This window comes from Carlito syrichta, unplaced genomic scaffold, assembly GCF_000164805.1.
Source record: "Carlito syrichta isolate Samal-C Ts95f unplaced genomic scaffold, Tarsius_syrichta-2.0.1 Scaffold167470, whole genome shotgun sequence".
In the NCBI taxonomy this organism is placed as follows: domain Eukaryota; kingdom Metazoa; phylum Chordata; class Mammalia; order Primates; family Tarsiidae; genus Carlito; species Carlito syrichta.
This window is the reverse complement of record NW_007111566.1, coordinates 384,481-397,412: the sequence shown is the minus strand read 5'-3', so window position 1 is coordinate 397,412 and position 12,932 is coordinate 384,481. Positions and strand designations below refer to the sequence as shown.

At 43.8% G+C, this 12,932-nt stretch overlaps 1 protein-coding gene across 4 annotated transcripts in view; it reads left to right on the top strand.

The window, feature by feature from the left end:
* Nucleotides 1-12,932, top strand: part of NRAP (nebulin related anchoring protein) — a 78,880-nt gene that overhangs the window by 27,691 nt on the left and 38,257 nt on the right. For all 4 annotated transcript variants that reach the window (XM_008051143.2, XM_008051142.1, XM_021709143.1 and 1 more), the window contains 6 exons: nt 3,603-3,701; nt 4,946-5,050; nt 6,439-6,546; nt 6,793-6,894; nt 9,926-10,123; nt 10,706-10,810. In XM_008051143.2, the coding sequence (XP_008049334.1) occupies nt 3,603-3,701; nt 4,946-5,050; nt 6,439-6,546; nt 6,793-6,894; nt 9,926-10,123; nt 10,706-10,810 (717 nt within the window). The remainder of the gene's footprint in view (nt 1-3,602; nt 3,702-4,945; nt 5,051-6,438; nt 6,547-6,792; nt 6,895-9,925; nt 10,124-10,705; nt 10,811-12,932) is intronic.

Below are 12,932 nucleotides of genomic sequence, written 5' to 3'. Positions count from 1 at the left end.
AAAAAAAAAAAAAAAAGGTGAAATAGCCATGAAATTAAATAAGCAAGTATGGGTCCTTAATTTGACAGCATTTCCTTTAGACAGATTTTATAAACACCAATAGAATTAAAATGAGACTCTATCTTTAGCAACAAAAAAAAAAAGAAGAAGAAAAAAGACCCTTCAAAATGTAGATTGAAGCACTGGCCAAGCATTTTTGATGTTGCAAAGATGTGATTAATTATGGAGACTGTTAATTATGTCCTGCAGAGAAAAGTAATTGTGCTCTGCAACATATTTAATGCAGAATTATCAGGAATGAATATGTCATTTAAAAAATATAGTTTTTGTGGCATTTTTATCGTGCATAATTCTGAATTCTAATAGACTCTATTATGAGATGATAATTTTTCCCTCTGAATTAATGCATTAGGAAGTTACTGTAATCTAATTAATAGTTGACATTGAAATGGCTTTATATTTTCTAATTTTCTCTACATACCCCACGTCCAAAACTCAGAACATGCAAAAACTTTTCTTCTTGAATCATTGACTAAAAAGCAGAAAACAATATTGTCCTTTATCTCCAAATCCCACAAAACACTCTATGCCCCACTGTCAGGAGCACTATGTTTTTCCCAGTTCCTGTTCTAGAAGTTGCTTGGTAAGTCATCTGTTTGTGCCTGGAAGACATTTCCCTATCTAAACAATGCTAGCTGTGACTATGGGGAACCTCTTGTCCATCTGTAAAATAACAAGTAATAGTTCCAAGCACACTAGTTTTGGAAAACCAGGGTTATAATATGTGGGTTAAGAGCCACCTTGGGAGGCAGAGTCCTGAAATTTGAATCATCACTCTGACACTTACTAGCTAGGTGACCTTGAGCAAGTCACTGTAGGTCTCTGTACCCTCAGTTCCACATCGTAAGGCAGGGATAATAACAGTGCCTATCAGTAGAGTCGTTGGAAGGATTAAATGAGTTAATATATGTGAAGCACTTGGAGTAGTGGCAGGCACATAGTAAGTGCCATGTGTTAGGTAAAATTATTATTAGCTGGTATTGGGGCAGTCAAGAATGAAGTGAATACAAGACCCAGGGAAGACATAGAGTATACAAGCTGGCAGCCAGTGGGCCCAGAGTGGTCCTTGAACCTATTTTACTTGGGTCCCTGGATTTTTAAAATATTGAACTATTTGCCAGCATTTAACAATTGCAAGATTTTGGCTGAGCACAGTGGCACACACCTGTAATCCTAGCACCTTGGGAGGCGGAGGCAGGAGGATCACCTGAGCCCAGGAGTTCGAGACTAGTCTGGGCAGCATAGTGAGACCTCATTTCTACAAAAAATACAAAAATTAGCTGGGTTTGGTGGTATGTGCCTGCAGTCCCAGCTACTTGGGAAGCTAAGATGGGAGGAGCACTTGAATCCAGGAGGCTGAGGTTGCAGTGAGCCTGAATCATGCCACTGCACTCCAGTCTGGGTGACAGTGTGAGACCCTGTCTCAAAAAAAGAAAAAATTGCAAGATTTTAGATAATAATATGAATTTCTGATTGCTTTAGAATAATGGAAAAATCTGGCCACCCTATGCCCTATATGGACACATGATAACCTTCCCCCAGGGCTGGGTGGCATCCGCCACCCTTTGCCGCCGTCCCCACCACTCCTTACTACTTCTCCAACAATGAGGCCAAGCATTGAGCCTTGTACCCAGCTAATGGTCTGCCTGACTCTCATAGACTTGTGACCTTTGGGCTGCAAAGACTTCCTGATGTGGGGAGGCAGCAACAGGAGGTAGTGGCAGGCAGGTACAAGGGCAGCAGCATCAGGTTCTAGTCCAGACAGACAGAAAATGGTAGGACAGTGCAGTGGTGGCGAGGTGTGAGTCCCTGTGAAGGGCAGAGCCAGCTGCCAGAGGAGGATGACCAAGACCACCGGTGGAGGTCCTGGCAGAGATGGCAGTAGACTGTGGAAATACAACACAAGGGTGTCGTTCTTAGGCAGAACCCATGCCTAAAAAGCTCCCACACTCTGTGAGATTCTGGATGGGGCAAAAAGTCAGAGACATGAAGACAGAGTGGGGAGTTCGGTGTGATCTGGTCTCTGTGAGCCAAGTCAGAGCCCAGCTGGCTAAAGGCCTAACCTGGAGCCTGCAGGCAGAGAGACTCGAGTGTCCAGAGGCACTGGGTCAGTCTGGGGTCTTGGGAGTGAAGACCTGTCTAAGATATCTACACAGCAGGGCTGTATCTGAGTTTGCTCACTTTGTGCCGAGTAGAAACCCTGTGACAATTTGTCAAAGGATGAATGGAGGATCACATAGATGAATTAAAAGAGTCAGGAAGACAGAAGGGAAGGAGGGAGGGATTCAGGCTGAGTATACTTCTTCCTCTTTTACCTGGATTTCAGCTAACCATGGATAAATTGTGAAAGAGGCCAGCTGCTGTCTGCAGCCTCCTTCCCTCTTCTTCCATTCTAGCCCGGCTCCCACCTGCGCAGGTTTACGGGCTCCCACCCGGCTCATCTCAGCCCCTCACCCCTTGTCGCCTGCCCTCCAACCTCAAACATATTCCTTTACTGTCTTGCTCAAGTTCCCATTTCCTCTGCTGGGGATTCAAGTGCGTTTGGAAGAAAATACGATGATGGAACGAATATATTCTCATTTGAAAAAAGCTCATAATCCTTAGCTCTCTAAAGGGCAGTTTGAATTTTCACAAGGGAAATTTCTCTAGCCCCAAATATCTTCAAGTGGGAACCGGGCAGCAATGAATCCAGCTACACTGGAGATTCCACCTCCTCCTCTTCTGGACCCACATCTTCTATGAAAGGACCAAGCTCCAGGTAGTTTCCATGGGAGTTCTGGCAGAGTGGAAGTGAGGGTCAGGCAGGGGCTGGAGTACAGGGTGGGGACATGTTAGAACTGTCCCCACAAGGAGCCACTGATGCTTCATTGTCTCCCACTTAAAGACACGTACATGGCCTTGGTTGGACTTATTGTTCCTCTTTCATTTTATCTTTTTTTTTTAAAAAAAATCTATATATTATATATAGAAAAGTACACTAAGTATGAATTACAGCTTGAATTGTTACAAAGTGACTCCATGTACGTATTTTTATTGATAATGAGCCAAGGCATAGAATTATTGAGACATGTGATATGTGTACGGGCCCAAATAGCTCATGGCTTTCCAAAATGATCACACTAATCTGCACTTCTACCAGCAGTGCTGTGAGTTTCCATAATTCCATCCACATCCTTGCCAACCCAACTTGGTATTGTCAGCAGTTTTAATTTTCACTCTTCAGGTGGGCGTGGAGGGGTATGTCGTAGTCTTAGCATTCCTTTCTCTGATTAGTTATGTGGGTGAGCGCCTTTTTCTATGTTCACTGGCCAGCTAGTTGGGCTCTTTTACGAGTTTCCCATTTGGTCCCTCACTCTCCAGTGCACTGTTTTTCTGTCTGTGGGCTTGGAATGTCTATTGGGATCCTATTGGAATCTTTGATTCTTTTTTTTTTTTTTTTTTGGTTACTTGAGAATTGCCACTTTATTGGGCGTAGGGGCAGGAGCTAAGCAAATCTTAGAGAAGAGAGTAAGTGATATCCTCCTTTGTCTGTTTTTACCTAGGTCAACTACAGGCAAAGCATCGACAAGTTGAAGTACAGCTCCGTGACTAACACTCCACAGATTGTTCAAGCCAAAATCAATGCCCAGCAGCTGAGTCATGTAAGTGACCCATCACTTACCAGCCAGATGTGGGGGTTTTGTGATTGCTTTGAGGCCTCTGGACATCTGACCTCTAAGGATTTGACTTTCATTAATGGTGACACATGTCTTATTACAGCCATGAAATGACCCTCTCTTTCTTTTAAACTTTTTATTATGGAAAATTTCAAATACACTCAAAAGTAGAGAGAATGGCATCATGAATTCCCGTGTATATATCTATCACCCAGCTTCAACAACCATCAACTCATAGCCAGTCTTGCTTTATCTATATGCCTACCCACTTCCCTCTTCCTATGTTATTTTGGAGAAAATTCCAGGTGTCATATGACATAATCTATAAATATTTCAGCATAGATCTCTAAAAGGTGCAAAAAAAGTTAAACATATTTATACCATTTCAATATATCACACCAAAAAATTAACTATATATATATTTTTGTGTTAGGATCTCACTCTGTCACCCTGGCTAGAGTGCAGTAGCACAATCATGGCTTACCACAGCCTCGACCTCCTGGGCTCAGGTGGTCCCCCACTTCAGTCTCCTGTGTAGCTAGGACTATAGGCACACACTACTATGCCCAGCTAATGTTTTTATTCTTTGATAGAGATGAGGTCTCACTATCTTGCCCAGACTGGTCTCAAACTCCTGGGCTCAAGAAATCCTCTCACCTCGGCCTCCCAAATGCTGAGATTATAGGCATGAGCTACTGCACCTGGCCCTAACAATAATTCTTAATATTGCCAATGTCCAAGGTTCAGGTTTAATTTTGCAGCGAGACTGCTTCTCAGATGATGCTGGATTCTTCGATCAGGAATCACATGTTGGCTCTTTTGTGTGTGTGTGATTTAACGTGACTTTCTGTTATTGTGGGTGGGCATTTGATAATTTCTTCTTGAGTAGCAACCCTGTGTATAGCAAGATGTTCAACACTGAGGCAAATTTAAAAAAATTAATTTCATACCCTCAAGTTCTAGTAAGGGAAATTGGCAAAGTAGTCACATGGATCTCTTTTGCACACTCACAACTTTCAGTGCGCCTTTGAGTTGTTTCACTTTTCATTTGACACTTTTAACCTATTCATTTAAACCATTTGCAAAATTACAAGCTTTCTCGTAAAATGCCTTTTCCAGAAACTCCTTTTCTGCTGTGGGTCTAGGGGGAAAGTGGGAAGGAGAGTATTTTGCCCAAAGTTCTCCTTCTGCTCATATAAAAACCTGCAGATTCATTTTAAATCTGACAGGTGAATTACCGTGCTGACTATGAGAAGAATAAGTTGAATTACACATTGCCGCAGGATGTCCCTCAGCTGGTGAAGGCCAGAACCAATGCCGAACTCTTCAGTGAAGTAAGTGAGCAGCATGGGGAGAAGGTGGCCGGGGTTGTATACGGGTGTAAAAAAGAGGATGCCGGGATGGTCCAGCAGGCGGGGAGTATTCTGCTCCTGAGAGAGGTTCATCAAAGGCATTCATCATGTTATAATTTTGAATTTTGTTGTCTCATGACACATGGTGGTAGTTCACTGGGGATAAATTGATCACGGCAACTTCATTTTCATTAAATGAGCAAGTGAGCATACACATTCACTATTGTCATCTTGGTGAACTGATGATTTGCTGTGCAGACAAAATTTAGATTGATTCAGAAGATCGATCTTTTTTTGTTTTTTGAGTCAGGGTCTCACTCTGTCATCCAGGCTGGAGTACAGTGGCATGATCATGGCTCACTACAGCCTCAGCCGCCTGGGCTCAGGCAATCCTTCTGCTTCTGTCTCCTGAGAAGCTGGAACTACAGGCACATGCCACAACACTGGCTAATTTTTTAATTTTCCTCTAGAGACGAGATCTCGCTATATTGCCCAGGCTGGTCTCGAGATCCTGGCCTCGAGCAAACCTCCCGTCTCGGCCTCCCAAAGTGCTGGCATTACAGGCATGAGCCATCACGCTCAGCCAAGAAGACCAATCTTAATTATCAGATTCTTCCTAGAGTCACAAGTGGGCTGGATTAGACTTCTTACTCTAAATGGACTTTATAGAGCAGGAGAAATAAAAAAGAAACTAACATTTTTTTGAGGCCCTGTTCTATTCTGGAGTATGCACTTTAAGGATGGAATGATCATAACCCCCAGGAGCTATTACAGGAACACAGTTAGTGGCATGAAATTTGATATCAGATAGACCTGGGTACAGATGTTGGGACAGTCATTTTTACATTTATGTCACCCTAGGTGAGCACTTTAATTTATCTGAACCTCCCAGACTTCATGGGAAGATTTGTAATTAATGAGTAGAAAGCATTTAGAAAAGGGCCAATAAAAGTAGCTGCTATTCTCATGGCAATAACAATACTTTGTATTTATATCACTTTTCATAGACCGTATCCAATTTATTCTCACAATAATCCTGAGAAAGATAATATGATATTCTTTTTGCAAATGGTAAATGAAGACCGAAAGAGATAATTGCCTAAGGTCAAATGATCAGGAAACAACAGAGCTAGAAGGAACACATGAATCTTCTCTTTGACCTGTCCCATTACCACTGCCCTTCATGGCCCTACAACTAAGGAATTGATTAGCTGCGTTAATAATTCCTGTCATCATTTTGATGATAACAGCTAAGACTCTGGTGTGTACATAGATGAAGAAACCAACTTTGCTTTAAAAAAAAATTCCTCTTCAACTTTTGGCAGGAATATGGATAGCAACTCCTATTCACCTGTGTTTCTGTTTGTCAGGTTAAGTACAAAGAAGGCTGGGAGAAGACAAAGGGAAGAGGATTTGAGATGAAGCTGGATGCCATGTCTCTGCTGGCCGCCAAAGCCTCCGGGGAGCTTGCTAGCAATGTAGGTTTCCTCTCATTAACTCAGAAATGCATAAGAAATGGTTTCAATAAAATGTCAGTGGTCCTGCCGAAAAAAATAATGACTGTTAACATTGTAAACATCACAATACTTTAATCTTCTTCTGGATTTGTGAAAGGCTGGGAGGTGTTTTTTCAGAATTGTTCCCCCTGCACTTGTTAAAACCAGGGGCCCTTAGATGGCAAAGTTTCTCTCTCACTCACAGTAGACTTTCCTCTTTCTCTCAAGATTAAATACAAAGAAGAATATGAAAAAACAAAAGGCAAAGCCACGGGAACCGCCGACTCTAGGCTTCTGCACTCCCTGCAGGTTGCCAAGATGAGCAGCGAGGTAAACTCTTCTTCTGCCCCCAGTCCCTCACTTAGAGTTGTATTCTTTTAAAAGTTTTTCCTGGGCTCCTTCACCTGGCATTGTTACCTTTTTACTGACTTCCACCTGCAACTCTTTTCTTTTCTGGCTTGCATAAGAAGTTTGTTCAGTTTCTTTATTTTGCCAAAGCATACTATTCTTTTTAAAGTAGATAAGGCCTGTGGCCTTCAGGGTGAGGGCATCTACTGATCAGGGTACAAAGCTGTTCAGCTGCATTTGCTCACGTAACAGATGTTTACCAAGTGACTATTATGGGCAAGATGCTGTAGCAGACTCTGGGGATATCAGAATGAGCAGTACAAAACAAGTTACTCCCTCGTGGAGCTTAACTCTGCTGGGACAGTTAGGCAAAAGCATCCTGTTTATTGTGGCACTATCCTGGAAAAATCTTGTGGTCACAATCACAAATAGTATTCAAAATATTTAACTAACGGGAGCATCTCAGGCTCCAACCAGCCGAATAACACTGCTTGTAAACAACTGGAATGGCTGTTGTCACTTACCAGCAGCCTCTGGGGAAGGAGAGTTCTGTTAGAAAGGATAGACCTGATTTCTAATCAAGTCTTCTTTGCCAATGCTGAACAGGCACGAAGGACATATGAGTATGGGGTTTCTACTTCATGAGTGCCTGCTCCTCCAAGCTGTGAGACCAGTTCATGCTACTCTGATGGTGCAGTTTGAAATAATTACCCGATGAGTCATTAAGGAGCCAGGGCTTGAATAGAATAAGACAGTTGACATCTGGGTTGTCATTCTAGATGTGTCTGCAGAACAAGAAATGAATAGTCATGAGATATAAAGAGGCATTGAGAATTTGGCTTCATTTTAGACAGAGAACAAATTGGGATTTCGTATTTGCAGCTGGAGCTACTGGAGGTCAAAAAGACTGTGTCTTGCCCATTCATGCGGTAGTCAGTGGTAGTGGCAGAGGAGTAGAGAATTAGACTCTAGAACTCTTATTTCCTATCATCACACTACTTCTACTGTAGGACACTACATTTCTCCACCACCATACCATCTTCACCACCGTCATCACCACCATCACTGCCTTCATCCCACTGTCACTGCCGTCATCACCATCATTGCCACCATCGTGACCACCCTCACTGCCATCATTGCCACCACCGTCATCATCACCATCATTATGACCATCACGACCTTCACCACCATCTTTGCCATCATCACTGTCACCATCATCATCACCGTCATTGCCACCAACATCGTTACCATTGCCACCGCCATCATCACCTTCATTGCCACCATCACCATCATTGCCGCCATCATCATCACCGTCACTGCAACCATCACCACCCTCACTGCCATCGTTGCCATCATGTTATCACTGTCATTACTGCCACCATCACCGCTGTCGCTGCCATCATCATCACCATCATTGCTACCACCATCACTGCCGTCATTGCCACCATCACCATCAGCATTACGACCATCACCACCTTCACCACTGTCATGGCGCTGCCATCATTGCCACCATCATCACTCCCATTGCTGCCACCACCATCATTACCACCTCACCGCCATCACTGCCATCATTACCACCATCACCACCATCACCACCAGCATTACGACCATCACCACCTTCACCACTGTCATGGCGCTGCCATCATTGCCACCATCATCACTCCCATTGCCGCCACCACCATCATTACCACCTCACCGCCATCACTGCCATCATTACCACCGTCACCACCATCACCACCACCATTACGACCATCACCACCTTCACCACTGTCATGGCGCTGCCATCATTGCCACCATCATCACTCCCATTGCCGCCACCACCATCATTACCACCTCACTGCCATCACTGCCATCATTACCACTGTCACCTCCGTCACCACCACCATTACGACCATCACCACCTTCACCACTGTCATGGCGCTGCCATCATTGCCACCATCATCACTCCCGTTGCCGCCACCACTATCATTACCACCTCACCGCCATCACCATCACCATCATTATCACCATTGTCACCACCATTACTACCACCATCGCCCCATAATCACTACCATTATCATCACCATAGTTGCCACCATCACTACCATCATTGCCACCAACATCATTACCATTGCCACCACCATCGCCGCCATCATCATCATCATCATCATCATCATCATCTTCATCACTACCATCTTTACTACCAACACCACCATCACCACCATCACCATTGTCATCATCCCTATCACCATCGTCAGCCCCACCACATCACCACTGTCACTGTCATTCTCATTGCTACTATTTATCAAGTGTTTGCTATGTTACAGTCTCTGTACTAAGCATGTGTCAACTACTATTTCATTTACTTATCACAATAGTCTCCCAAAGGAAAATGAACTATTGGGGGGTGATATAACTTTTCAGAGGTCACCCAGCTGATAAGGGGCAGATCAGGTCTGAACTCAGGCCTATCCAGCTCTGAAGCCCAAGCTTTGTTCTTTTGCCTTTAAAGCTTCTATGAAAAGTATGGATAGAGTATTCTTCTCCTAGAGGAGCCAGGTACAAAAATTTAGAATTGGCAAGCTTCTACGATTGTCCCTGTTGTACATTCAAAGCAAAGAAGGCTCAGATTAAGTGATGTGTCCGATGCCATGTAGCTGGAAAGAGGTGGAAGTGAGATTTGAACCTGTCTTCATGGTTGTAAAGTCTAAGTTTCTTCCACCTCACCTTCCTATGTCAGATCTAGATGTATAAGTGGATATATCCCAGGGTATATGGTGAAATACAGGATTTATTGAAGGGAAAAAATTGAAGGCAAGAGACAGTCTTCCCAGAGACAAAGTAGTGTGGAACCTCAGATCCCTGTCAGTACTGCTGTACAGAGCCAGGAATCAGATCACACCTTTCTGACAGAAGGGTGGCATCGACCAGAGTGTCAGTTCCTCTCGATAGCCTAGGAATCTTTCCTGAATTTTCACATCACTTCTGCAAGGGCAGGCACTAACTAAATGCACCATGTTTTGACACACTCAAGGTTGAATACAAGAAAGGCTTTGAAGAGAGTAAGAGTCGGTTTCACTTGCCCATGGACATGGTAAATATGAGGCATGCTAAGAAGGCCCAAGCTCTCGCCAGTGACCTAGACTACAGAAAGAAACTGCATGAATACACCGTGCTGCCCGAAGACATGAGGACCCGGTGGGCCAAGAAGGCCTATGGGCTCCAGAGTGAGGTGAGCCTTCCCTCATCACCAGCTTTCCCCAAGCATCCCTTGCAATTGGATACACTTTCAGAGTGATTTTGAACCTGTTTGTTAGTCTATTACATAAGGATTATATAGACTAAGTCTATTTCAGAGGACTAGGAAGAACTGGAGGAGATGTGCTGGGACCCAGGAGGACAGGTAAGGAGGCAGAGACATGGTGGAGATAATGGGTACTGGAGGGTAGAGGATCAAGGCTGAGAACTAATACAAAAGTCATGATGTGTTGCTGATGGGGATGAGTAGAGGGGAAGCAAGTGCTGAAAAGGTAATCAAATCTTGGAGATTTGGCAAAGAAGGTCAAAAATATGAGAAACACTCTTTTTGCTAAGGTTATGGTGTCTTGGCACTAAGGTAGCACACTCTATTCTCACTACAAGGCGGGCCCAGTGGCTTCACCTCCCAAGTGAAGATCTGCCTGACCATAAAGCAGGAGGGAGCAGTTCCTCTAGGAAGACACATGCAGGATTGGGATCTTCCTAACTCTCCCATCAATTTTGTCCTAGTTGCATCCATGTGTCTGATGGGAGCTTTGTGGTTTTTCTCTTGCAGCTGCAGTACAAGGCTGACCTGGCCTGGATGAAGGGAGTTGGGTGGTTGACTGAGGGGAGCCTCAACTTGGAACAGGCCAAGAAGGCTGGACAGCTGGCTAGCGAGGTAAGCTGTGCTCTGGCCTCCTCTTCCACTTAGGCCTCCAGCCTCCAGGAGTTCTCAGTCCCTAAGTCATGGAGGGTGACCTTTGCTTCTGATTCCTCCTCTCTACCTCCAGGCTTATTTTGGGTGTGATTCAAAGGGGAATACTTCTTCATTTTGCACTTGTAGCACACCCTAAACTAACTTTCCACACTCTTAAACTTCCTGGGACTTTTCTTTCTTTTTTTTTTTTTGAGTCAGAGCCTCACTCTGTCATTCAGACTAGAGTACAGTGGCATGATCACGGCTACTGCGGCCTCAAACTGCTGGGCTCAGACAATCCTTCTGCCTCAGCTTTCCAGATAGCTAGGACTGCAGGCTCGCACGACCACATTCAACTAATTTTTTAATTTATTATAGAGACAAAGTCTTGCTATGTTGTCCAGGCTGATCTCGAATTCCTGGGCTCAGGCAATCCTCCAAAAGTGCTGGGATTACAGGTATGAGCCACCGCATCTGGCCTGGGATGGTATATTTTTAAGAAACCTACTAATTTACTTTTAGTAGCAGTTGCATCCAAATAATAATCTGACTTAGAAAGGTTGTAATATACAGCACCTGGGGAAAATGTATTTCTTGTTTGAGGAGTGTGTGATTCCTCCTGCATCAAAGAGTCTGATATTTGGAGGTCAGTGTTCTCATTATGTCTGTGCCTGCAACTCACTGTAGACTTCTGACAAGTCACATAACCCTCCTGATCCTCTTTTCCTCATATAAAAATGAGAAGGTTGGGCAGTATGTTCTCCAAAGTCTCTGCTGCTCTAAGCGTGTGCTTTTTGAGCCATGGAATTCTGGCTTTGACACCAAGCAGAGGAGGACTTTTGAAGGACATTTCATTTGGAAGTGTGACTATTTCAGGAAGCTTGTTTGGGATCTTCAAAGAGGATTCTTGTTTCAGAGCCAGGAAGGCTGAGTCAGCATTTCCCTTATGAATGATAATAATAGTGATAGTAATAGCTGTCATTTATGAACTGACAGTAATTACTTAATCATGGCTGTAACACTCTGAGTGTGTTACATACTATTGTTGTTTACAGGTCATCACAGTGCTAAGTGAGTAGATATTATTAATATTCCCATGTTAGATATGGGGAAAGTGAGACTTAAGTTACACTTCCAAGTAAGGGGAAGAGCTGGGATCTACATCCAGTGTGTTTAATCCAGTGTCCCAGCTCTTGACCACAAGACAATATTGCATCCCCAAAGCATGTTCTATAATTTACTCTCATTTTCCCACTGTATTTATCCTCCTTTTGGGCAAAGACATGTGAGGGTTAGGATATTTAATAAGATAGAGAGAAAAGTGTAACCTCGTTGGATTCCTATTACCTAGCTTCTCTGAGACCAATAAACTCCAGGTGAAGCAACCGGCACTCCATCTGATGTGCAGGGGAGGAGGGAGGACCCAGTCAGTTGGTCCTTCAGCCTCAGGAATGTCCGTTTTTAGCTCACTTCCTGCATTGCCTACTAACTTTTAAGCTCCTTGAGGGCCAGAAGGATGTCATCTTCTTCACTGTGTTTATATCCCTACTGTGTTCCATATAGAGTGGATTCTTGGCTCCTCAGTAAGTACTTGTGATTTGACCAATGCAGAGTCTGGGATAACTGGGATTTTCCAACCATGGAAGGGCAATGTGACTTCCTTCAATTATGCAGTGAAGGGGTTTTCCTATTCAACACAGTGGAACTAGCAAGGAAAATTAGAAGCCTCTTTAAAATATATATTCTTTACTTTTTTTCCCAGAAGGGAAGAAATTTTGGAATTTTCAATGCTCCAATCACAATTTTGGGTTCAGTTGGTAGCTAGACCCCTCTTGCTGATAGCATAAAGAGTTTTGCCAGATCCAGGCTGTGAGCTCATCTCTGATCTCCCCACCATGTGAAGCTTTTGCTTCAACAAGTCATCCTCAGTGGCCACCTTTCCCAGTGACTTTGGCAACTCCATTGGAAAAGCCAGAGGAGCTAATCTTCTGGAAAGACAAGAAGTCCCCATGGGAAGACAGAATTAGCACAAGGAAAATTTGCCAATTAATTTGTGGCTATGAGATGAGAACATCATGAGGACAAGACCTCAGCAATCTAGAAA